This window comes from Hyperolius riggenbachi, chromosome 4 (assembly GCF_040937935.1).
Source record: "Hyperolius riggenbachi isolate aHypRig1 chromosome 4, aHypRig1.pri, whole genome shotgun sequence".
Taxonomy (NCBI): domain Eukaryota; kingdom Metazoa; phylum Chordata; class Amphibia; order Anura; family Hyperoliidae; genus Hyperolius; species Hyperolius riggenbachi.
The window spans coordinates 79,886,751-79,912,005 of NC_090649.1; the positions used below are offsets into that span (position 1 = coordinate 79,886,751).

Sequence of the window (25,255 nt, forward strand, 5' to 3'; positions counted from 1 at the left end):
GGAGCTGGCAGCAGGGGGGCCGCAGCAGGAGGCCTTGCGGGCCAGATGCGGCCCGCAGGCCACCAGTTGGACAGCACTGCATTATATCATACTTTTTTTTGCTTCAGTGTCACTTTAAAGTCAGATGCTGGAACAGAGGACCTGTGTTAGAATGAAAGAAAGCCGAGAGGACTGGTAAGGCTTTAAAGCAGGGCTTCCCAACCCTGTTCTCAAGTACCACCAACTACATGTTTTGTGGAAATCCACACGGGTAATTAAAGGAACACTGTCAATACCCAAATGTTCTAAAATCACATGTACAACTAATGTCTAAGTAGCCGTGTAAACATTTTACTACTTTTCATGTTAAATATCAGAGGCAAAAGCTTTAATTTTGGGATTCTCAATTGCGTTCCCCTTATCTTCTCCCACTTCCCTCACAGATTAGGCCTGCTGCACTTCTCTTATAACGCTACGTGTACGTTTCACAATAAGTCACAGTATTTTTTAGAGTGCGCTACCCATATATTTCACCGACATGTCAGTGCTGATGCCTCTAACGTTTTTCCAGACTGCTCCCAACCACATCGATTGCACACAGCGTCAGATTAGTCCGCCACAATAAGCTTCTGGTTGTCCAGGTGCTCAGAGAGCAGAAGTAGAAAACAAAGAGAGAAAAAAATAGATCATAGTATAGTCTGCTATTTTATCTTCACGGGGGGACCTCCACCCTATGGTGGCCCAGTGGCACCACTACAGGATAACCTCTGTCACCCTGTACAGTGACCAACAGTTAGCACGCTCACCTTGCTGCAAGGCTGCCCCACCTCACAGACAGCAACTGCGTTTAAAATAGGGACTGAATACTCCTCCAACAATCTTCATGCATCCATATCTCAAGGAAAAGGGATTTAAAAATCATAGTGCAGTTAAACCTCACAAAAACAGGTATCCACAGCATAAAGCGCACGTTCTCCTGTTCACCCTCTCAGGTTGCTGCCCACCCTCACAATGAGCTGCTCTGGCTTAAACATGTCCTTATTTCCAGCTTGTTATCAGTCTCCAGCTTCCTATGTATCCTGGCACAGACTCGGGTATATGTATATCTAAAACTATATTTTTGGAAAAAAAAATGTCAATTGATAATGTTCCTGTAACAAGTTCACCCCCAAGTGGTTTTTACCCTAATGGACCAGAGCAATTTTCACCTGTCAGTGCTCCTCCCTTTTATTCCCTAATAACTTGTTGTCCCCAATTACAGTGGCTTGCAAAAATATTTGGCCCCCTTGAAGTTTTCCACATTTTGTCTCATTACTACTACAAACATGAATACATTTTATTGGAATTCCACATGAAAGACCAATACAAAGTGGTGTACACGTGAGAAGTGGAACGAAAATCATATACGATTCCAAACATTTTTTACAAATCAATAACTGCAAAGTGGGGTGTGCGTAATTATTCAGCCCCCTTTGGTCTGAGTGCAGTCAGTTGCCCATAGACATTGCCTGATGAGTGCTAATGGCTAAATAGAGTGCACCTGTGTGTAATCTAATGTCAGTAATCTAATGTCAGTACAAATACAGCTGCTCTCTGATGACCTCAGAGGTTGTCTAAGAGAATATTGGGAGCAACAACACCATGAAGTCCAAAGAACACACCACACAGGTCAGGGATAAAGTTATTGAGAAATGTAAAGCAGGCTTAGGCTACAAAAAGATTTCCAAAGCCTTGAACATCCCACGGAGCACTGTTCAAGTGATCATTCAGAAATGGAAGGAGTATGGCACAACTGTAAACCTACCAAGACAAGGCCGTGTACCTAAACTCACAGGCCGAACAAGGAGAGCGCTGATCAGAAGTGCAGTCAAGAGGCCCATGGTGACTCTGGACGAGCTGCAGAGATCTACAGCTCAGGTGGGGGAATCTGTCCATAGGACAACTATTAGTCATGCACTGCACAAATTGGGCCTTTATGGAAGAGTGGCAAGAAGAAAGCCATTGTTAACAGAAAAGCATAAGAAGTCCTGTTTGCAGTTTGCCACAAGCCATGTAGGGGACACAGCAAACATGTGGAAGAATGTGCTCTGGTCAGATGAGATCAAAACTGAACTTTTTGGCCAAAATGCAAAATGCTATGTGTGGTGGAAAACTAACACTGCACATCACTCTGAACACACCACCCCCACTGTCAAATATGGTGGTGGCAGCATCATGTTCTGGGGGTGCATCTCTTCAGCAGGGACAGGGAAGCTGGTCAGAGTTGATGGGAAGATGGATGGAGCCAAATACAGGGCAATCTTGGAAGAAAACCTCTTGGAGTCTGCAAAAGACTTAAGACTGGGGCGGAGGTTCACCTTCAAGCAGGGCAACGACCCTAAATATAAAGCCAGGGCAACAATGGAATGGTTTAAAACAAAACATATCCATGTGCTAGAATGGCCCAGTCAAAGTCTGGATCTAAATCCAATCGAATGTCTGTGGCAAGATCTGAAAACTGCTGTTCACAAACGCTATCCATCTAATCTGACTGAGCTGGAGCTGTTTTGCAAAGAAGAATGGGCAAGGATTTCAGTCTCTAGATGTGCAAAGCTGGTAGAGACATACCCTAAAAGACTGGCAGCTGTAACTGCAGCAAAATGTGGTTCTACAAAGTATTGACTGGTGGGGGCTGAATAATTATGCACACCCCATTTTGCAGTTATTTATTTGTAAAAAATGTTTGGAATCATGTATGATTTTCGTTCCACTTCTGTACACCACTTTGTATTGGTCTTTCACGTGGAATTCCAATAAAATTGATTCATGTATATGACAAAATGTGGAAAACTTCAAGGGGGCCGAATACGTTTGTAAGCCACTGTATTAAACCGTTTAAATTATGCCTCTATCACAATGTATACCAACAATATATTATGTGGAAATATAGGTGTTTTTTTCTGTTTTTTTTTTCTTTGTCCGGTCCATGATTACAAGTCCCTATGTAGTAAAGTTATAGTAATATTCCCTCATAAAGTATAAAAGCTGAGTCCCTAAAACAACTATTTATGCTTTTTTTTCTAAACTGATTCTTTTTTTGTTACAGTGTTTTCTGTTTTTGCTGTTTTTTTTTTTTTTGGGGGGGGGGGGGGGGGAGGCGGGGAACTTTGGAAGTGTAAGTTAACATTTTTATTAATATTGTGTATAAGTGTATGTGTATGCATGTGCCTGTATGTGTAATTCCTTTTGGCCACAAGATGGTGCTAGCAAACACTCTCCTGTTTAGTAAGTGTTTACTTTTTGTTTTAAATTTTACTAATCTGTGACGGCTTCCTGTATTCTGAATGGACGTGGCCGCTGATCGTGATCACGTCCATTCATTCCAGGCATTGCGATTGGGTAGAGGACCGCTCGGTCCTCTTCCCCAATCACAGAACATGGATACTCAGCGGTAAATGTCAGTGGGAGCGGCGGGAACACGTGCGGAGCGGCGGCGGGAGCGAGCGACTTATTAAAACATCCTATTGCTGTTAACAGGCTCAAACATTTTAATAAGTCAGTTTGCCATTAATTGGTTAATCAGCTCTGCTGGGACACTAATTACTTCACCTGTGAATGTTTGTGGTTTTCTGCAAAACATGTACTGTTGGTGGTACTTGAGGACAGGGTTGGGAAGCCCTGCTCTAAGGGATCCAGAACCTTCTGAGGCCTTTCACATTGACATGGTGCAGTAATTTACCTCAACCTAACGCTAGGGCAAGAAAGTCTATGGTGCATATCACAGTAGGGGCTTGATTCACTAAACGGTGATAATTGATATTCATTTTCATGCGTAATCGTGAATGTTAACGCGCAATCGCGAGCTGCACGCAGAAATTCGTGGTTGAGCGTGAAAATTCGCAGTTGCGCTCAAAAACGCTAGCGTGGCCGTGATATGAGTTATCACGGTTTAGTGAATCAAGCCCTATGTGCAACGCGGTGCGATGGAAGTAGCTACTCTAACGTAAGTGCAAACCTATGTTACCATGCAACCTCTGCAGCGACGTGCGGCGGACCAGTTATTTAAGTCTATGGTGACACACGTGTTTTAACATGACCGCCGCAAGTTTTACGCGGCTCGCATGCGCGGAAGCGTATTTTAGCAGTACACTTCCGCCCACATCATCGATTTAGCCAAAGGAAGTCAGCGTCACTTCCTGCTTGGCCTGCTGCCAGACGAGGATTACAACATACTAACACGGTAATTCCTGGAGGCTATTTTCGGGGGGTCCTGGGACCGCAACCGCAGAAATTAAGTGAGAAACCGCCCTTCCTCTTCTTAGGTCAGTATGTAACTTTCCTTCCCTGGTTACAGGTATCCTTGAGTAACCTGGACTGTTGGACTGCACTGGATTTAGGAATAAAGGTGATTAAGATTATTTAGTCCCTTTTGATACTGTGATCTTGTTTATTTACCAAACCTTTTCATATCTCTCTTGTGTAAATTAAACACTTTCTTACAGCAAAAAAATAATTTAAAACTCACTTTGCTAACTCACAATTAGAATTTTACCTTAGCGTCATCCTGTCAGAAGCACAGCAGCAGGTAACCTATACATTGCTACAAAAGCGTTACACAGCTATATTTCTGATCTGGTGTGTGGGTCATGTTTCACTGAAAAAGACCTGGGCTTTGACTTGAATTGATTTATTTCTATACCATATGTAAATAAAACTATATTCCAATGAATGTACCTACCAGGTGGAGCCAGATGTCCCAGCCATGTATGTTACCAAGTTTAATAGGTTCAGTTCAGCCAATTTGGAAAGGGTGCCCAGAAAAGCAACCATGGCACGGAGTCCACCACCAGATCCCAAGACGGCAATCACAGGAGGATCAAAATACTATAGCAATAGAAAAATCATAGAACATAAATAATTCTGATTTCAAAAGCGGTACATGTCCATTACTGATAGCGTTTACTAAAAACACAGACAGAGCAGAAATGATAAACCAAATAAGAATAGCAACAGATAGTATCGATAGGTTTTCATAATAACTTTTTTAATACCATTGGTTTTCTCCATTATCGTATGGGATGCCCTGTGCTGGTGCACCCTAAGTTAAGTTACTAGTAAATCTACTAAGAGTCTTCTTTATGTGTCCTTGCTCATAAATTATATGATAAATTATATGCTGAATGAACAAGATTCTCCCAAACCATGAGGCAATATACCAGTCTAGAGGTGTTCATTATAGATTCAACAAGACTTGGTTTGAATGGCCGCAGTTCTTGAACACAACACATTTTTGATATAGAATGGTTATTGGTTCATTGCTCATTCTTCAGACGTTAGACTTTAATTGGAGACAGACAGGTTATGTTAGAGGTTTGTTTTGGGTTGTTCTACCAATAAACCTGATGTGTTCAGCAAAAACAATAACTTTTATTAAATGTGTTTTATTACCTAAAGAGGTAACTGCTTGTCTATTATACTTTAAAGTGCCAGTTCAGAGATTCAGAAAACTTCTGTGTGGAGATTACAAAAAAAACCAAAACGGGTACTCTGAAGACTCCAGCGTAGAAAATAACATTGACGAGCTAAGCTTGGTACATTAAGGGTTAAAGTGACATGAAACTCAAAATTTCACCTCTACTCTAAAGACTAAACGCAGCCAAAGGAAAACAATAAACTACTATAAAGTCACTGGCAGGGTTAATACCATTGATAACATTAGGGTCTGATGCACTAACCAGAATTAATATTGCCGTGCAGAGACAGCAAAAGTCGTGGTACACTGCATGTGATAGTACCAATAATATTGCCATTCAAAGTCTCCAAATATCTTTAGTCATCATCTTCGGGGGCCTTTTGCAAACTATTTTATGATAATCATCATCAGATCGATCGTTGATTGTTCGTTATCTAAAGACTTTTATCTCACCTGCGTACGCAGTATTAGATTTCAAGCTAACTGAAACTTTAAGTTATTAACCCTCCTGTGAGTTTAACCATTATTTTTTTCCCTTTTTCTGTGTTTAAAGTGGTCTAACACCCAGCATTTCAACTTTGCTTTAAAAGATTGCTTACAGCTTAGAAACTATTATGCCAGATATGTTTTTTAGCAGAAATTCACTGAATGAATTAAACATGACATTTTAGTGTTGCATTTAGCTAGAAATCCTCCTCCGTGCTGAGGTTTAGATACAAATGTATCTATTTACAATGTAAATAAACAAACACCTCTCTGAGAGAGCACAGAGGGCTTCCCAGAAAGGCTTTTCAGAGGTCTATTTGCATTCCAAACAAAGATACATTTGTAACTAAACCTCAGCACCGATGGGGATTTCTAGCTAAATGCAAAACTAAAATGTCATGTTTAACCCATTCAGTGAATTTCTGCTTAAAAAAAAAAAATCTGGCATAATGGATTCTAAGCTGTAAGCAATCTTTTAAAGCAAAGTTGTAATGCTGGGTGTTAGACCGCTTTAATCTCTTAGAGAAGAGATGAAACTGATTTTTGTGTCACTTTAAATCAAAACTCCACAACTGCTGAGGAAAAGGCAATGCCTCATCTCTGATCATTGTAGGATTTCATTGCAAAGCCTTTATCAGCTTTCTTACATGCAAGCAAGCATATAAGCCGTACACATACAACACGGTTAAAAAAAACAAAACAAAAATAAACGTAAATGAGGGCTTCAACTCCCACCTCATGTATACACTGTATTCCCTTGATAAAGGGGGACCCTGTGTGGCCCAAAAACCATTGTCGGCGCTGTACTAATTACCTTTGATGGAATATATTTTTTTCCTTTGGGGTTGCTGCTAATCAATAGCTTTTGGACTTGCGGTAGCCAGACCATGAATGATCAAGCAGCCCACTATCATGGCTCGACGGTATGCTGTCCTGACCTCAGCTGTATGATATTTAATACACATTCTTTTAAATTGCTTTTTTTCCAGTAAATTACCCCCCTACCCCCCAAAAAAACACCTCACAAAGGTAAACTAGGGCTTTAACTCCCACCTCATGTATACGATAGGTAGTGGAGACTCTTACCTCTGTTACGTTGAGGCCAAGATTCATAATGGACGTTTTTACTTTTCTTTTCCGTGCCTTGACAGATAATTTTTCTGCTACTGATCTGTTGTGCAGGAAAGACAAGTGAGGATGAAGCATCATATCCAATCTTTTTTTTATTTTTTTTTGTCCATAGACACCTTTTTTTTTTTTTACTTTTGAGCGAAAGCTTTTTTTTTTTTTTTTTTTTTTTTTTTTACAAATGTTAAATCCCAAGGTCAATATAAACATTCTCTAAACCCACTACCTATTTATATATGGAATGGTAGTGATAATCGACATGTAGCAATGTTGCGAACATAGACTTTTCTGTTCACAAATGGTGAACGCGAACTTCTAAAAAATGTTCGTGAACAGGCGAATCTGGCGAACCGCCATAGACCTCAATGGACAGGCGAATTTTAAAACCTACAGTTAACACGCTGGTGAAAAGCCCTTTATCACGCCTAAACTCCGTTTAGGTGTGATAAGTTTAGGTGTGATAAGTTTAGGCGTGATAAGTTTAGGTGTGATAAGTTTAAGCACCAACTGGGATAGCACCGCAGTGCACAGCTGATCAAAAGTTTTGCGCTAGAAAAGTTTTGTGCACTTCGCATAGAGTTTAATGGCGCTGCTTTGCGTGCGGGACTTTGCGTGCGATCTAAACTTATCACGCCTAAACTTATCATGCCTAAATTTATCACGCCTAAACTTATCATGCCTAAACTGGCTTTTCACCAGCGTGGTGCAATGGTTATCACACCTAAAGTCTTTTAGGCATGCTAACTGGGTTAGCACCGCTTTGTGAATCAGGCCCAAAGACTGTTTCTGGTCACAAAAGTGATGGAAAACTTTTCCAAACGGTCTAACACCTGGACAGGGGCATGCCGGAGGGGGATCCATGCCAAAAGTCCCACCAAAAATTACGGAGTTGACGCAGAGTCAGTTTTTAATCCCTAAAGGGCAGACATCACATTATGCACAGCTCTGGGTGTCAGTGGGTTGTGGAGTTTCTCACACAGAGAAATGCAATAGTACTATCTGAATACAGTGAAATAATAATGCACTGGAGTGGTTCTGTGCCTGCAACTTAATGAGACAACAGTAGTAGTGTGCACTCAGCTCTGGGTGTGGGCTGTGGAGTGTCAAAAAAACACAGGAGACCGATGTGCTAGTACTCAAAAGGGCTGTTTGCTTTAACAGCTAGTGAAGTACAAGTACACAAGCCTAGCTATTGCTTTCCCTACCTATCTGCAGCAAGTCTGACCCTGCTCTCACTAACAGTCAGCAGCCAGCAGAGAATTGATCCAATATGGCCACCGCAACTGCTTTTTGATAGGGGAGGGCGGTCCCGGAGGGGGTGCTAGCTGATTGGCTGCCATGTGTCTGCTGACTGTGAGGTAATAGGTCATAGTTTAGCTCAATGATGTTGTATATGGGGCAAATGCGAACAGCCAATGTCTGCAGAATACTGCTCGCCGGCAAACTGTTCGGGCCATCGCTATTGACATGTTATGTTTATGGCCGGCTTGATTCTTCACCACTCCAAAAACAAATGCTCTATTTGTTGTTTTCTCCATCACTATGGGAGGGATTTCTCCATTGTCTGGGCATTGGGAAAGAAGTTATGAGATTTCTCACAGATGGAGGAACGGGAAAGCAATACAAATCCAAGAGAGGTTACAGAATAAGAGAATTAAACCTTTTCCTGGAATTGGCCTTTAACTGCTTTAACCGCATCTGGACTTAGCTATTTGAAATCTATGCCCTGTTTGTGACCTGTTATCCCTGCCAGGGCCTAGATTTCAATGTTTTCGTAGCTGTATTCTATGCAGTCTAATAAAATAAACAATAATGGCTGTGGCTTCTTACCTGTGCAGGATATCATTTTTTATCTGTAGGAAAAAGAAAGAGAGGTCTGGTATTTATGTATACTAATGTAATGAAAATTGCAGTTAGCATTTTGTCCACTAGATGTGGTCAGACATCTCTATGGTTTTCAGAATTCTAGCATGGGAAGGCATTACACATAGACTAAGAGATGCAAAGAATTGTGGCCTTCATGCAAACTTCATTCAGCCTTGAAACTGGACTACGGTAATCACTTCAGGTCAGTTTTGATTGGCCAATTTCAAGCCACATACAATTTTCATGACTGTTGTATGCAAGCTGGAATTATTTGCATCTCATTGACCATCTCTGTAGGCCACTGTAAATAAAGTAATATTCATGACGCATCATGTTCCATCATCCAGACTTGCAAAGTTTTGGACAGAGACAAAATTAACTGTTCTCAAGACATGGCTAATGAGATGAATAATACCAGTGAGCACAGTACAACGTAACTGAAGGGTATCACTGGGTAATGAGATGATTAACCTCTTGCCGACCGCGTCACGCCGATGGGCGTGGCCGCGGTGGCAGCCCCAGGACCGCCTAACGCCGATTGACGTAAAGTCCTGGGGCTCTGTTTTGCAGGAGATCACGCGCAGGCTGCATCTCCTGCTTGGGGGGCGGAGCTCCGCCTCGCCTTTAGTCTCTGAGCGGCTATTGCCACTCGGGAGACTGTTAGATGGCGTGATCGCCGTCTATTTACATGTACAGCGTGTCACACGGCTGTCCCCCTGGGAGACAAGAGAGCAATCGGCTCTCATAGGCAGAAGCCTATGACAGCCGATCGCCATAATTGGATGGTTGTGGGGAGGGAGGGTAAATATTTAAAGAAACAGTTTTTTTTTAAAAAAAACAGGTACAATAATATTTATTAAAAAAAAAATAAACATGCGGTGAGTGATCAGACCCCACCAACAGAGAGCTCTGTTGGTGGGGAGAAAAGGGGGGGGGAATCACTTGTGTGATGTGTTGTGCGGCCCTGCAGCGAGGCCTTAAAGCAGATAGCTGAAAAATGGTCATGAAATCACGTCAAGTCGTGATCACGACCTCCATCCGAGCATCACTGAGGCTCTGCTCCCTCTCCTATCTTGCCAAGGCCAAGGAAGCTGTTGTACATCAATGGGTAATGTTCACCTGAGATGGCTTAAAATGGGGTCCTAGGCAGGGTAGTAGATTTGGGCCCCCTTGTGGTCCTTTTGGAAAGCTGCAGGGAAGAGAGGTTAAAGAAGGTGGTAGGTGGGCCCATTGACACCCACTAGGCCCCAAGCACCTGCCTAGGTTGCCTGGTGGATATTCCTGCTCTGGTGTCCACCATGGCTCTCCTCTCCTTGTAGATGATGCATGTCTGCCCTCTCCTGTCTGTACCTCATGTCCTGCCCTTGGATTCATGTAAAGGATGTGACGGAAGTGCTGGGACAGCCTGACAGTCATCAATGAACAACACTTGTCTGAACCTGGGAATGAGCCAGGAGAGAGGAGGGGACAAGACGTAGCATCCTAGCAGGTAAGAGTATAGGGAGGCAGCCTACACTGCTTAGCGAGCCTGGCCCTTGCCAGTCTTATGAGGCAATTTCATCTCTTTTTCTAGATGGCACTTTGCAAGAAAAGAGGCAGTCTCTTGTTAAGTCTGAAAAAGTTTCCAATGCCATACGTTTCAGAATACCTCTTCACTAATACTGGCAAGGGTCAATCTGCATGCTGGAGTGGTCCTCACCATCTACCTTGATTCAAAGCATGTTGGTTTATATAATGTACTGCAGTTACTACTTTGGAGGGTTGAAATCCCATTGGCACAGAGGATGTCAACATCTTTAGTCTTGAATCTAAGACTAGGGTCTTACCACTTTGCCTTCCCCATCTTTCACTATTTCTCTCTCCCCTCCCCCCCCCCCCCCCCTCGCCTCGAATGACTTCTATTCCCTTCCACCTACTTTCCCCACTACATACTTACTGTTTAATTTTTTGAGCTTTGACTCCTTTGCCATTTGTTCCCTCTCCCCTGTTCCCTCTTCCTCCTTTATTCCACCCCTCTCTTTACCGCTTCCTTTCCCTTCTTCATGTTTCTCCTTTGCTTTCCTCTTATATCACCTTTTCCACTCCCTTCCTTCCATCTTTTGAACCCCTTCCTTTTTGCTTCTCTTCTTTCCTCCTTAAAGAGGAGCTGTTAGGTATAGGGTCTCAGAGAAAAAAAACACATATATCAGTAGCTAAATATTGGCTGTACTTACATTACATATGCATTTCACTGTCCTCGTTTGGATTTCACAGAATTTTTATATAGTATTTGCAGAGAATGATGCTCCTGACAGCTCATGGCAGGTTCCATGTTTGTCTGTCTCCTATGAAGCCAATTGTGATGTAATATCCTCCCTCACCTTGCTTTCTGATGATTCGACTCACAAAAAAATGGTTCATGATACGAACAACACTACTGTGCAGTGAATATTAATTAGCTATGTGGCTAGGAACAATAGCGGACTCCTGCAGTATACTCTAATGGAACATGCCCTGTGAAAAGCACATTGATTTTTCAGTGCTGGGAGCTTGGCTGCACAGGTTACAAGCTGCTGTAACATGAGCCTGTAACTTCTCACTGTAAGCAGCCTTAGGGCGGGATAGGTAAATGAAGGGGAGGACCAAGGGAGTTCAGTGGGGAGAAGAAAGATCCCCAGAATGCTTTGCAGTATCTGTTATGCGGCCTGTCGTTCTTCTTAGGGGCTTGTGAATATACAGCCTTGCTGTTCAGCAAACATCAAAGTAAGAGAGATTTTTAACTTCAGTATTGCCTTTTTGGCTTCCTTCTAAACTGTTTAACAAAGGAGAATAGAGGTTTAAATTAGCTTTTGCAGCCTGACAGTTACTCTTTAATACTCCCCCCTTTCCCACCTTCTTCATTTCCCTCCTTTCTCCTCTCTTGCTTCATTCCTTTCTTACTCCCCTCCTTTCATCCCTTCCCTTGCCCCATTCTTCTCTACAAATCTATTTCCCTTACACACAATACAATGGACACTAATGCTGTCACAGGAGCATGTCCTTTCAGAAAACACTTTAGAAGTCTGTATTTTAATTTATGTGATATGTTTTTTATTGAGGCATATTTCTTCTATACTTGTCCTTCAAGCAACTGTATTCCTAAGGAAGTGACCTTGTTGATTCACGAAACACATTGAGATAATGCTTTTTCATGTGTAGTACCATTTTCTTTGCAAATGAAACTTTGCAAATGAAATTTTTACTTTAAGGCTACCCACCACTGATCTCTATGTGTAGAATCTGGATAGCCTTGGAAAAAAGTTTTATTAGTTGATTGGTACCTTTTATATCAAATAGAGTTGTCTATACTGATTTGCTACTGTTTTTGCTAGTTTTGTGTGCTTTATTGATACAATTTATACACATCTTTGTCTTTTTCAACTACAAATATATATTTTATAGATGTTCACATCCTCCATTAAAGTTCCTAGTTCGATGGGTCTTTCCTCAAATACGTTCTCTAGGGAGTTAAAGTACATACGTAATGACAGCATGTCACATGACCCCACTGTTGTTATGGTGATCACTGCTGGAATGAGTGATTGGCTGAGTACTTTGTGTTGTTGCGTGCTGCACGCAACTTTAAAAAGGCTGGTGGAAGGTAGAGGATGGAGGGAGAAGAATCTGGCCCGCTAGCGGCGGGCCACCTGTATAACGCCCGTGGGCTGTACTTTGCCCATCCCTGGTCTAGAACCTGTCCTGCTTTACCAATCAGCACACTGTTAAGCTGGCTATACACATTAGTTGGCGATATATATGGGTGTGTGTATGGCCAACTTTACCATGGGAATCTGGGAGCTTAGTTTCCCTGGATAAAAAGACTGCTATTGCTGTACCTCCTAAGCACTCTCACAACCCAAAGTCCAAGTTTCTCACAAACTATAATCTAGCAATAAGGGAACAAAACACTTGTCACAAGGACTCTGCCCTCATATATGTAAAAATAAAACATAACATGTTGAAGCAAGCTGAAAGGTTCCCTAAACTCTGAGCATACAGGGGAAAAAAGTGTTTAAAATGCATGATTGAAAGTGACTAAACACAAATCCACAGTCATTAAAAAACAGTATTTTGCTTGAATATATCAAACCAGCAAACGTGGATCTGGGTGGAATACCATACCCGTATCTCAGATAAGTGTCAACAAACTGGCTATTCCTATATAAAAACAATGCACATAACTACTAAGAAATATAAAAATCAATTATACTGTTCAACCAAAAAGGTCACATTTGTGAAGGATGTTTCATTCCTTCAGGGGTTGCAAATACTTTCACAATGTAATCACATATTCATGCCCACACAAAAGGCTCCAGGCTGGAGCACAGTAGGACTGATGTTCATATAAATTACTGGCTATGTATAGATGATGTTTTGATATAGGAATTACTAGGTTGTTGACAGCTATAAGTATTCTGCACAAATCTAAGTTTGTGAACCCTTTAACTTTTTCTTTATTTTTATATTAATATCTCCAAAATCATCATCTGATTTTTAAACAGTTGTTGAAGAAATCCCAATTAAACAAAAATTATTATGTTTGGACATGTATTTATTCTAATAATGATCCAGTAACATATCTGTGTGTGGCACAAGTAATTGAATCGTGCTATATTTGGTTTGACCTTCGTGTGCAGCAATTACTTTAATTAAATATTTGAGGTAACCATTCTGTGATAGAACAACTTGTGTAATTAAGATCATGTCCACTGACGCTTGAGATTCGGTTCAAGAACAGATGTCTTATTTTCCTTTAGAATGTTCTGGTACAATTCAGAATTCATTGTTTCATCAATGATTACAATAGCTGTCCAGGCCCAGATGCAGAGATACAGGCTCAAAGTGGAACATTCCCACCACCATGTTTCACAGATGGGATAAGGTTCTTATGCTGAATTGCAGTTTTAATCTTTTCCAGATGTAATGCTCCTAAACTAAACCAAAACGATCTATTTTGGAAGCTTTTTCCGGTGTCCTTCTGGTTTGTTCTTATTATCTTTAGTAAACTGTAGATAGTTGGCAATATTTTAAGTGGAGAATCGTGGCTTTCCCCTCGCTGCCCTGCCATACATACTATTGCTGTGCAGAATTGGTGGGCACATGAACATCAACACTAGCCAATGTGAGAAAGGCCTTCAGTTGCTTAGAAGTTAAACTGGGTTCATTTGTAAAATTTTGGACTATTAAATTTTTGAAATTGGCTTTATCTTTGACGGTCAATCACTTCTGGGTTGGATAACAAAAATCTTACATTTCCTGATGATTGTTAAAGTCAAAACCCTTCAGAGCTGACTTTGTAAATTTTTCCAGTTTAATAGGTATCAATAACACTTTTTAAGGCCATCACGGTAGCTAAGTCACACCTGATTGTTGTCCCATAGATTGAAAATACCAGGTTCTGATTTAACCTTCAAGTTATGATAATCCTAAGGATTCACATAATGTTTCCTCATGCAGACATGTTATTGGATACTTTAACAAACAAAAAACATTTTTAACTAGGTTTTCTTCCTCTAGTTTAAAGTCTTGTTTGAAAATCTGATGATGATTTAGGCCACAGTTATATAAAAATATAAAACATTTTTAAGGGTTCACAAACTTAAAGCATCACTGCACATATGGCAGCTAGGCAAAGAACTGACAGCTGACCACTACTTATATCTACAGCAGCTGGTCCATAATTCGTTAATCAAATACAAAAGTTGTAACTAAAATTATATAAAGGGATTCCTAGACACCAGTACACAGACATTTATCTTGTTAAGTTGGCACAATGATTTTAGCTTATAATCTTCTCTACTATTCAAAACTATAACCATCCTAACTTGATTGCCCAGTGGGTAAAACATTTAGAATTCCTCTTCAAAGACAACTTTGCTTACATTTTAAAGAGAACTTTGCCAAATATAATTTAATGAATACAATTGCTTATATTTTACAATTTTCATTCATAAATGTATTTAATCAGTTTTTGCCCATTGTAAAATCTTTCCCCACCCTGATTTATATTCTTAAAATGTATCACAGGTGGCACCATCTTTATTGGTGGCACTGTGCATCACTGTGGAACATTTGTTTATGTGTTTCGAAGTGAACAGAAACACCTGGCCCATATGCAATTAACTTTTCGCCAGAGTTTTCTCCTTAGTGATATTTTCAAATTTGTCAATAGAATGCATTTTAAATCACCAGAAAGCAAGAAAATACTTAAAATTGTTTTGATAGTACTTTTCCACCCACTTTTTGGTATTTTATCAATTGCAAAGTGCTGAAAAGTTATTCTTAATAGACGATGAAACTTTGGCCTCAATTCACTAAGCTTAACTCCTGTCTTTAATAACTCTTCTGAGTGGTTTTACAGTTATCACAATTATATCACCATGGTGATAACTGTAAAACAGCTCCGAAGAGTTATTAAAGACAGGAGTTAAGCTTAGTGAATTGAGGCCATTATCTCCTAGGAGAAAACTAAGGAGAAATAGTTAATTGCATATGGGCCCTGGGCCCTTATTTATTAACTTTTTCTCCTAGGTGATATTTTCAAACCTTATCAATAAAATGCATTTTAAACCACTAGCAAGCAAGAAAATACTTTTAATGTTTCTTAATGTTGACAGTACTTTTTCATCTACTTTTTGGTACTTTTTCAATTGCAGAATGATGAATGCTTATTTCAAAGAGAAGATGAAAAATTATCTCCTAGAAGAAAACTTACGAGAAAAAAGAATTGAATAAGGACCCTGGCCCATATGCAATTCACCTTTTCTCCTGAGTTTTCTCCTAGGAGATAATTTTTCATCTCGTATTTTAAATAACTTTTAAGCAATTTGGAATTGAAAAAGTACCAAATTTTAGTAAAATAAACTATCACAATTATTTTGAGTATTTTCTTGCTTGCCAGTGGTTAAAAATGCATTTTATTTACATGTTATAAAAATATCACCTAGGAGAAAACTCAGGTGAAAAAGAGAATTGCATATGGCCCCCTGTCCCATATGCAATTCATTTTTTTCTCCTGAGTTTTCACCTAGGAGATAATTTTTCATCTTCGATTTAAAATAGCCTTTAAGTACTTAGCAATGGAAAAAGTACAAAAAACGTAGGTGAAAAGTACTGCTAAAATTATTTTGAGTACTTGTTTGCTTGCTGGTGGTTTAAAAGGCATTTTACTTACAAATTGTGAAAATATCACCTAGGAGAAAACTCAGGTGAAAAAGTGAATTGCATATGGGCCCTTAGTTTTCTCCTAAGTGATATAAAGTACATTTTACACCACCAGCAAGCAAACAAATGCTCAAAATAATTCTGGCAGTACTTTCTCACCTACTTTTTGGTACTTTTTCATTTGCAAAGTACTAAAACGTTAATTTAAATTGAAAATGAAAAATTATCTCCTAGGAGAAAACTCAGGAGAAAAAGTGAATTGCATATGGGCCCTGGTCTCAGAGAATGCACTGGGGGGAGAAGACTTCAGGACATCATAGCCTAGACTAAACATTACTGTGAAGGCGTGGCTACATTGCAATACACAGCAATATATAATTACAGGAAGTGGTTCTGAACATAACATTGGGTATAATGAATAGTGTATTACATTGTACTACATGTCGTTACAGTGGCTCTTTAAACTTTGTAATCTTAAACTTTTAAAAGATTTCAATTTTTGCAATTTTGACTCTACAACCTGTAGATACATTTCCACTGAAGTACTTTAGGAACTGATATATTAAAGGCATTGCTTATTGTTTTACAATAGTCATTTACAAATTAGTCAGTGTTTGCCCATTTTAAAATCCTTCCTTTCCCTGATTTACTTTCTGAAATTTATCACAGGCGGCAACATCTTTGGTACTGGCAGTGGTGGGCAGAAAATTTTGCATGAAAATTCGCAATTACGCATTGTAATCGTAATGCAAAATTTCAGAGAAAATCGTAATTCATTTCATATGTAATAGTAAAATTTAATTATTTTGCGTACATTTTTGCGGAATTTTCATGACATTTGTGTAATTTTGTGCTGACTTTCGTGGTTAAGAGCAAAGCCCCCCACACATGCTATTGCTACCAAAATTGCTACATATGTTAAGCAGAATAGTGGGTAAAAGTCAAAAAAATAATTTTTCAAAAAGACTATTTTTTGAGAAAATAGATTTTAAAAATGCAAAGAAAAATGTTTTTTAACCACTTAAGGACTGCAGTCATAAAACCCCTTAAGGACCAGAGCCTTTTTTTCCATTCGGACCACTGCAGCTTTCACGGTTTATTGCTCAGTCATACAACCTACCACCTAAATGAATTTTACCTCCTTTTCTTGTCACTAATACAGCTTTCTTTCGGTGCTATTTGATTGTTGCTGCGAGTTTTACTTTTTATTATATTCATCAAAAAAGACATGAATTTTGTCAAAAAAATGACTTTTTTAACTTTCTGTGCTGACATTTTTCAAATAAAGTAAAATTTCCTATACATTTGAGCGCGAAAGTTATTCTGCTACATGTCTTTGATAAAAAAAAACCATTCAGTGTATATTTATTGGATTGGGTAAAAGTTATAGCGTTTACAAACTATGGTGCCAAAAGTGAATTTTCCCATTTTCAAGCATCTCTGACTTTCCTGCGCACCTGTCAGGTTTCATGAGGGGCTAAAATTCCAGGATAGTACAAATCCCCCCCAAATGACCCCATTTTGGAAAGAAGACATCCCAAAGTATTCAGTGAGAGGCATGGTGAGTTCATAGAAGATTTTATTTTTTGTCACAAGTTAGCGGAAAATGACACTTTTTTACCCCAAAAAAAAAAAAGTTTCCATTTCTTCTAACTTGCGACAAAAAAAAATGAAATCTGCCACGGACTCACTATGCTACTCTCTGAATACCTTGAAGTGTCTACTTTCCAAAATGGGGTCATTTGTGGGGTGTGTTCACTGTCCTGGCATTTTGGGGGGTGCCTAATTGTAAGCACCCCTGTAAAGCCTAAAGATGCTCATTGGACTTTGGGCCCCTTAGCGCAGTTAGGCTGCAAAAAAGTGCCACACATGTGGTATTGCCGTACTCAGGAGAAGTAGTATAATGTGTTTTGGGGTGTATTTTTACACATACCCATGCTGGGTGGGAGAAATATCTCCGTAAATGACAATTGTTTTATTTTTTTTACACACAATTGTCAATTTATAGAGATATTTCTCCCACTCAGCATGGGTATGTGGAAAAATACACCCCAAAACACATTATACTACTTCTCCTGAGTACGGCGATACCACATGTGTGGCACTTTTTTGCACCCTAACTGCGCTAAGGGGCCCAAAGTCCAAGGATTTCACAGGTCATTTTGAGAAATTTCGTTTCAAGACTGCTCCTCACGGTTTAGGGCCCCTAAAATGCCAGGACAGTATAGGAATCCCACAAATTACCCCATTTTAGAAAGAAGACACCCCAAGGTATTCCATTAGGAGGATGGTGAGTTCATAGAAGATTTTTTTTTTTTGTCACAAGTTAGCGGAAATTGATTTTAATTGTTTTTTTTTCACAACGTGTCATTTTCTGCTAACTTGTGACAAAAATAAAATCTTCTATGAACTCACCATACTCCTAACGGAATACCTTGGGGTGTCTTCTTTCTAAAATGGGGTCATTTGTGGGGTTCCTATACTGCCCTGGCATTTTAGGGGCCCTAAACCGTGAGGAGTAGTCTTGAAACCAAATGTCGCAAAATGACCTGTGAAATCCTAAAGGTACTCATTGGACTTTGGGCCCCTTAGCGCACTTAGGGTGCAAAAAAGTGCCACACATGTGGTACCGCCGTACTCAGGAGAAGTAGTATAATGTGTTTTGGGGTGTATTTTTACACATACAGATGCTAGGTGGGAGAAATATCTCTGTAAATGACAATTATTTGATTTTTTTTACACACAATTGTCCATTTACAGAGAGATTTCTCCCACCCAGCATGGGTATGTATAAAAATACACCTCAAAACACATTATACTACTTCTTCTGAGTACGGCGATACCACATGTGTGACACTTTTTTGCAACCTAGGTGCGCTTAGGGGCCTAACGTCCTATTCACAGGTCATTTTGAGGCATTTGGATTCTAGACTACTCCTCACGGTTTAGGGCCCCTAAAATGCCAGGGCAGTATAGGAACCCCACAAGTGACCCCATTTTAGAAAGAAGACACCCCAAGGTATTCCGTTAGGGGTATGGTGAGTTCATAGAAGATTTTTTTTTTGTCACAAGTTAGCGGAAAATGACACTTTGTGAAAAAAAAAACCAATACACATCAATTTCCGCTAACTTGTGACAAAAAATAAAATCTTCTATGAACTCACCATACTCCTAACGGAATACCTTGGGGTGTCTTCTTTCTAGAATGGGGTCATTTGTGGGGTTCCAATACTGCCCTGGCATTTTAGGGGCCCTAAACCGTGAGTAGTCGTCTTGAACCCAAATGTCTCAAAATGACCTGTGAAATCCTAAAGGTACTCATTGGACTTTGGGCCCCTTAGCACAGTTAGGCTGCAAAAAAGTGTCACACATGTGGTATCGCCGTACTCAGAAGAAGTAGTATAATGTGTTTTGTGGTGTATTTTTACATATAACCATGCTGGGTGGGAGAAATATCTCTGTAAATGACACATTTTTGATTTTTTTTACACACAATTGTCCATTTACAGAGAGATTTCTCCCACCCAGCATGGGTATGTGTAAAAATACACCACAAAACACATTATACTACTTCTCCTGAGTATGGCGATACTACATGTGTGACACTTTTTTGCAGCCTAGGTGCGCTAAGGGGCCCAACGTCCTATTCACAGGTCATTTTGAGGCATTTGTTTTCTAGACTACTCCCCACGGTTTAGGGCCCCTAAAATGCCAGGGCAGTATAGGAACCCCACAAGTGACCCCATTTTAGAAAGACGACACCCCAAGGTATTCCGTTAGGGGTATGGTGAGTTCATAGAAGATTTTATTTTTTGTCACAAGTTAGTGAAAAATGACACTTTGTGAAAAAAACAATAAAAATCCAATTTCCGCTAACTTTTGACAAAAAATTAAATCTTCTATGAACTCATCATACACCTAACAGAATACCTTGGGGTGTCTTCTTTCTAAAATGGGGTCACTTGTGGGGTTCCTATACTGCCCTGGCATTTTACGGGCCCAAAACTGTGAGTAGTCTGGAAACCAAATGTCTCAAAATGACTGTTCAGGGGTATAAGCATCTGCAAATTTTGATGACAGGTGGTCTATGAGGGGGCAAATTTTGTGGAAACGGTCATAAGCAGGGTGGCCTCTTAGATGACAGGATGTATTGGGCCTGATCTGATGGATAGGAGTGCTAGGGGGGTGACAGGAGGTGATTGATGGGTGTCTCAGGGGGTGGTTAGAGGGGAAAATAGATGCAATCAATGCACTGGGGAGGTGATCGGAAGGGGGTCTGAGGGGGATCTGAGGGTTTGGCCGAGTGATCAGGAGCCCACACGGGGCAAATTAGGGCCTGATCTGATGGGTAGGTGTGCTAGGGGGTGACAGGAGGTGATTTATGGGTGTCTCAAGGTGTGATTAGAGGGGGGAAATAGATGCAAGCAATGCACTAGCGAGGTGATCAGGGCTGGGGTCTGAGGGCGTTCTGAGGTGTGGGCGGGTGATTGGGTGCCCGCAAGGGGCAGATTAGGGTCTAATCTGATGGGTAACAGTGACAGGTGGTGATAGGGGGTGATTGATGGGTAATTAGTGGGTGTTTAGAGGAGAGAAGAGATGTAAACACTGCACTTGGGAGGTGATCTGATGTCGGATCTGCGGGCGATCTATTGGTGTGGGTGGGTGATCAGATTGCCCGCAAGGGGCAGGTTAGGGGCTGATTGATGGGTGGCAGTGACAGGGGGTGATTGATGGGTGGCAGTGACAGGGGGTGATTGATGGGTGATTGACAGGTGATCAGTGGGTTATTACAGGGAATAACAGATGTAAATATTGCACTGGCGAATTGATAAGGGGGGGGTCTGAGGGCAATCTGAGCGTGTGGGCGGGTGATTGGGTGCCCGCAAGGGGCAGATTAGGGTCTAATCTGATGGGTAACAGTGACAGGTGGTGATAGGGGGTGATTGATGGGTAATTAGTGGGTGTTTAGAGGAGAGAATAGATGTAAACACTGCGCTTGGGAGGTGATCTGATGTCGGATCTGCGGGCGATCTATTGGTGTGGGTGGGTGATCAAATTGCCCGCAAGGGGCAGGTTAGGGGCTGATTGATGGGTGGCAGTGACAGGGGGTGATTGATGGGTGGCAGTGACAGGGGGTGATTGACAGGTGATCAGTGGGTTATTACAGGGAAGAACGGATGTAAATAATGCACTGGTGAATCGATAAGGGGGGGGGGGGGGGTTGAGGGCAATCTGAGTGTGTGGGCGGGCGATTGGGTGCCCGCAAGGGTCTAATCTGATGGGTAACAGTGACAGGTGGTGATAGGGGGTGATTGATGGGTGATTGATGGGTAATTAGTGGGTGTTTAGAGGAGAGAATAGATGTAAACGATGGATTTGGGAGGTGATCTGATGTCGGATCTGCGGGCGATCTATTGGTGTGGGTGGGTGATCAGATTGCCCGCAAGGGGCAGGTTAGGGGCTGATTGATGGGTGGCAGTGACAGGGGGTGATTGACGGGTGATTGACAGGTGATTGACAGGTGATTGACAGTTGATCAGGGGGGATAGATGCATACAGTACACAGGGGGGGGGAGGGTCTGGGGGGGTCTGGGGAGAATCTGAGGGGTGGGGGGGTGATCAGGAGGGAGCAGGGGGCAGTTTAGGGACTAAAAAAAAAAATAGCGTTGACAGATAGTGACAGGGAGTGATTGATGGGTGATTAGGGGGGTGATTGTGTGCAAATGGTGGTCTGGGGGGTGGGCAGGGGGGGGTCTGAGGGGTACTGTGGGCGATCAGGGGGCAGGGGGGGGGCAGATCAGTGTGTTTGGGTGCAGACTAGGGTGGCTGCAGCCTGCCCTGGTGGTCCCTCGGACACTGGGACCACCAGGGCAGGAGGCAGCCTGTATAATACACTTTGTAAACATTACAAAGCGTATTATACGCTTCCTATCCGGCGATCGTCGGGTTAACAACCCGCCGGCGCTTCCGATTGGCCGGCGGGTTGACGTCGCGGGTGGGCGGAGCCTATTGCCGGTGGATGCGCGCGCATCCCAGCGCGCGATCCCCGGCCAGAGAGTGCCCCAGGACCTGATGCCAATCTGCGTTACGTGGTCCTGGGGCTGCCACTTTGCCGCCGCCAATATGAAGTAGGCGGTCGGCAAGTGGTTAAACTGTCATTCTTCTGAGTTTAAAAAACATTTTTTTTGCATTTTTAGATATGCAATTCACTTTTTCACCCGAGTTTTCTCCTAGGAGATAATTTTTCCTCTTCGATCTAAAATAACTTTCCAGCACAATTCAACTAAAAAAGTACCAAAAAGTAGGTGATAAGGGATTATCAAAATTATTTTGAGTATTTTCTTGTTATCTGATGGCTTAATATGCATTTAATTGACAAATTTAAAAATATCCTCCAGGAGAAAACTCAGGAGAAAAAGTTAATTGCATATGGGCCACAGTCTTTTTGGAAAATTATTTTTCTGACTTGTACCCACTATCCTTCTTAACACATTTGGGGCCATATGCAATTCACTTTTCCTCCTTGGTTTTCTCCAAGTTGACATTTTCAAACTTGTCAATAAAATGCCTTTCAAGCCACCATAAAGCAAGAAAATGTTCAAAATAATTTTGATAGTACTTTTTCAACTTCGTTTGGGTACACTTTTAGTTGAAAAGTGCTGAAAAGTTACTTTAAATTGAAAATGAAAAATTATCTCCTAGGAGAAAACTCAGGTGAAAAAGTGAATTGCATATGGCCCTTGGTGTCAGCAGCACATATGGGGGCTTTGCTATTCACTGCCAAATTTGGCATGAAATTACGCAAAAACTACACAAAATTTTATGTGAAATTACGAATGACTATAGGAAGTCAATTGCATTTACAAATCGTAATTACGTATAGGCGTAATTGCGAACATGTCCACAAAATTTTGGGTAAACCTAATTAGCTGATTACGATCGTCACTTGGTACTAGTAAAAGCAGGAAGTTTTGAATCAGGATAATACTCTACTGCTACTACTACTAGTACTGGTAAGCGATCGCTACGAAATGTTCAATCTTGAGAGTTCTAAAGCCAGTAGAAATACATAACTGGTAAACTGGAATTCTGCATAATAAACAGCCCAGGCTAAGCCTGAGAGGGTGGGGCTACATACCAATATACAGCAATATATAGTTATAGGAAGAGATTCTGATGCTGAAACCAGGTTATTTAACATACAAATTTGTATTCTGAATAATTTACTGCATTCTACTATATGCTGTTAAAGTTTTTCCTTAAAATTCATGCTTAACAAATGTAGTTGGTATAATCAGACTTACCCCCAATAAAGGTTCAATTTCATTTAATAGATCAAGTAAAAATTTAGTAAACTGATCCTGAAACAGACAAAATGGAGAAAAGGAGTCAGAATGAACAAAAGTTTGTATAGCAACTGCTATACAAATCAAATTATCTCTCACATTATATCATCAGTTACATGTTTTATATCAGTAGATTTCTAACAAATGTATGCAAATCTAATATCATGTTAAACATAAATGTGAGATCTCCCTACACATCTATTACACCAACAGAAGATCATTAACAGGCTCACCACTGATCTACAGAATACAAGACACCTTTTTCTTCATTCATGGTAATGCCCCATATATTATTTGGGGAAACAGTGCAAATCAACATTCACAGGATTACTATAATTGTACTAATCTTTTAGTAGCAACATGAGAATTAGACATGAGCGTAGAAATGTCCACATTTCAGTTTTCCAGTCGCCATTTACAGGTTGAACTGGAATCTGAAAAGCCGAAGAATGCTGTGAAAATTCAGGTTTTATTTCTCCACTGCAGTCTACTGACTTTTCAAGTCAGCTGTGAAGATTTCAAATATTTTCAACACCAAATTTGCTACAAATATCGGGGTTACTAATGGGAAGATGTCTCTTTTTTTCCAAAAGATCCTGTGGTTTTTGAGAAAAACAAATTTTCAAACCAGAGCGGTGTCCCAATAAGTTGAAAAAAATTGATCTTAGAAAAGAACTTATAATTTTGTGGATCAGAAAGCTGACCCTTTGCATTTACTTTATGTAGGGATGGCCACCTGTCAGTATATTGTGCTCCGGGTGGCTGCAGGTCTCTGTAACATAGCACTGAGTGTTGCGATATATACTATTGTATCTTGTACATGTTAACAAATTTATTCACATTAGCAAAAAATCTATGAGCCTACTTCAGATGTCGACATGCATATAATGTAAGTTGGGTTTTTTAAGATTTTGAGCAGCACAATTTTATAGCCTGAAGTCTATTGCACCAAAAATGTCCTTTTTGAATCCTCCATTCTTATCCACTGATGTAATTTTCAAGGTTTCTGATCTCTGTTGTTGAATTTTTTTTAAGCATATGTGTGAAAATTCATAAAATTGATGATTAACAAAATGTTCAGCCTTATTTCTTCTATCCTATTAGTTCCTATACCTGTTCTAATGTGCTCTGGATTACTGCAGCCTTTTCTAGTTGCACTGTCTCTGTAATATATCTAATCTTCTTTCCTTTGTCAAGCGTTGTCGACATAGAGAGGAATGCACTGCTCTGCTGTGATAGGGAGAAGTTATGCATGCCCTCTACAGGCTCTGTGTGTGGGCTTTGTTTATCCCTCAAAGACAGGTCTCTGCTCTCTGTTTCAGAATCAGAATCAGAATCTTTTATTTTGCCAAGCACAACTGGGTCGTGCCCAGAATTGGTTTTGGCAGGTACAGGGCTAATGTGAAAACAGGACATATACGATACAGACAATTTATAAAGAATACAGCAGATAAGCATAACAAAAACCTTGAGTTGACCGCTAATTCCGTCAAGTGTGAGGAGAGTCCATAGAGTTCAAAGAGTTGACAGCTGAAGGGAAGAAGCTTTTCCTGTGTCTTGTGGTCCTGGTGTAGATGGACCGGAGTCTCCGGCTCGAGGGAAGCTGGCTGAAGAAGCAGAAGTCGGGGTCCTTGATGATCTTCAGGGCTCTAGAGCGCAGTCTGGAGTTAAAAAGTTGATCCAGGGAGGGAAGAGGTTTCCCAATGATCCTTTCCGCTGATCTTATGACCCTCTGTAGTTTGAGTCTGTCGATTGTGGAGGAGCCAGCGTACCAGACCAAGATGGAGGAGCAGAGGACAGATTCAATCGTGGCGGT

General features: G+C 40.8%; 1 protein-coding gene across 1 annotated transcript in view; it reads right to left on the minus strand.

The window, feature by feature from the left end:
- LOC137570392 (cytosolic phospholipase A2 gamma-like) overlaps positions 1-25,255 on the minus strand; it is a 140,602-nt gene that overhangs the window by 94,523 nt on the left and 20,824 nt on the right. Inside the window, exons 5-8 of the mRNA XM_068279074.1 lie at positions 23,398-23,454; positions 8,876-8,898; positions 7,004-7,088; positions 4,697-4,842 (exon numbers count right to left, since the gene is read on the minus strand). Coding sequence (XP_068135175.1) covers positions 4,697-4,842; positions 7,004-7,088; positions 8,876-8,898; positions 23,398-23,454 — 311 coding nt within the window. The remainder of the gene's footprint in view (positions 1-4,696; positions 4,843-7,003; positions 7,089-8,875; positions 8,899-23,397; positions 23,455-25,255) is intronic.